This window comes from Leptodactylus fuscus, chromosome 3 (assembly GCF_031893055.1).
Source record: "Leptodactylus fuscus isolate aLepFus1 chromosome 3, aLepFus1.hap2, whole genome shotgun sequence".
NCBI lineage: Eukaryota > Metazoa > Chordata > Amphibia > Anura > Leptodactylidae > Leptodactylus > Leptodactylus fuscus.
Genome location: NC_134267.1, coordinates 92,528,151 through 92,530,197, shown reverse-complemented (window position 1 = coordinate 92,530,197; position 2,047 = coordinate 92,528,151). Strand labels below are relative to the sequence as shown.

The 2,047-nt window shown below is 37.8% G+C and overlaps 1 protein-coding gene across 1 annotated transcript; it reads right to left on the bottom strand.

Moving 5' to 3' along the window:
* Positions 1-781: 781 nt before the first annotated feature.
* Positions 782-1,819, bottom strand: LOC142198485 (trace amine-associated receptor 4-like). The gene has a single exon (XM_075269519.1). The coding sequence runs from the start codon at positions 1,817-1,819 to the stop codon at positions 782-784; it is 1,038 nt and encodes a 345-aa protein (XP_075125620.1).
* Positions 1,820-2,047: the final 228 nt, after the last annotated feature.

Sequence of the window (2,047 nt, the reverse complement as noted above, 5' to 3'; positions counted from 1 at the left end):
ACTTTAGTACTTGCAGAGTTGGGTCTTCAGAGGAAAACACTCTCTGAGACAAATCTTGAGCACAGAGGAAGAGACATCTCTGGTTGAAGTGCACTGATGCTTGGCTAACATGTCCAACTCTGCTTCACATGTGCAGATCTTTGCACACACACTGATCAACAGGGTTTCCAACACTCTCCAGAGAGGGCTGTAACTCGACTCCTCCTCCAGGCCAATCAGGGGAGCTTGATTGGTTCTGAAGGTCACCTGATCATACTGGACACTCCTTTACATTAGCACACTAGGATGATGCAATCACAGACATAAATTAAAATCAAAAGTATAGGCAGGTGCAGTTCACCAAACATCCACAAGATGGTGAATTAATAGACCCCTATGTGTGCTGGCTCTTGTGAAATAAATATATATATTAAATATATAGGAAGGAATGGGGAGATACCTCTTTACTTCATATGCAAATGTCCATACCATCTCGGTCTGCAAGGACTATTAAAGGGAATGGGACGAGCAGTACCGGGACATTACATAAACACTGATCTGAAATAGCCATAAAACCAGTGGGCATCAAAAGACTGACACTAGTACAGATAAGAACACATGGAAATGCAAAAATACAGCCTGCATGAAATGCTAGAATAGAATTCAGCAATCAGTAAGAGTTGGGTGGAATAGAGAATCATATACCATTCAATGTTACAGCAGGAGTTGAAGGAAGATGCACAACAGCCAGCAGAGTTGGGTGGAATTCATTTGTACTCACTCATACTAGAAAAAAAATACATTATGTGTTATTTTGTATATTGTAAGACGCTGAACCTAACTGTAATATTTTACCAGTAAAGATTAGAAAAAAAGATTTTTTAAACCAAGGATAAAATAATCCATAGATAACAGGATTACATGCAGAATTGAAATATCCAAGCCATAAAACAGTATTGTATATATCATCAGATATTAAAAAATTGATGAATGGATCAGCAACAGTAAGAGTGAAGAAAGGCAACCAGCAAAGAATAAACACCCCCATAACTAAGCTCAGTGTCCTCGCTGCTTTGTTTTCAGCATTTAGAAGAGTTTTCTTACTGCTTTTCTTCTGAGTTACAGAATTGGGAATACAATTTATTGACTTGACTTGCTTCTTTGCAACAGAGAAAATGTGAATGTAAATTCCAATCATGAGAGACCCTGGAATAAAAAAACATAGCAGTGTAGAGATTATACCCCAGATTTTGTTAAACGCAAGAGAACAAGACCCAATACAAGGTACAAGTGTCTCCTGTTTATCGTATCCTTCTGTATTCATACTTGATAAAACAAGGCCAAATGAATATAGACATGGAACAGACCAGCTGACAAATACATAGCTACCTATTACAGAAATTGTTATTTTCCTGCTGTAATGAAGAGGTTGACATATCGCATAGTAACGGTCAACAGCAATGAAGAAGAGATGAAATATGGAGGAGGTGCACAATGTCATATGAATGCAACTGTGCAGTTTACAAAACAGGTCTCCAAAGTACCAGCATGCAGTTATGGACCTCATCATACTGTATGGCATGACGGTGAGTCCGAGAAGGAAATCTGCAGTGGCCAAAGACAATATGAGAAAGTTGGTTGGAGTGTGAAGTTGTCTGAAATGAGAAACTGAAATGATCACCATTATGTTCCCCACAATTGTAAGGATGATAGCTCCGTATATGACAATATACATAGATATATCTGTAAGCACAGGTCGGATAATTCTAGGACAGGATGTATTCAGTCCATCAAAACATATTTTGCTATTATGTGAGTTGTGGAGATCAGGTCTACTCATGGTGTGATTTTATGGCCGTCTACTGTCATTCAAATCCCTGGAACATAAAAAAAAAGAGAGAGAATGATCAGAAATGTTACTGTATGACTTTTTGCTCTAAAGGAGTATTGAATCTTCATATAGAGAAATATCCCCTAAATAAACTTAAACAACAAAAATAAAAATATTCAAGAGTAGATCTTCAGAATGCAAAATGTGATGAAGATCATGATGCACAGGCCTGCGCAG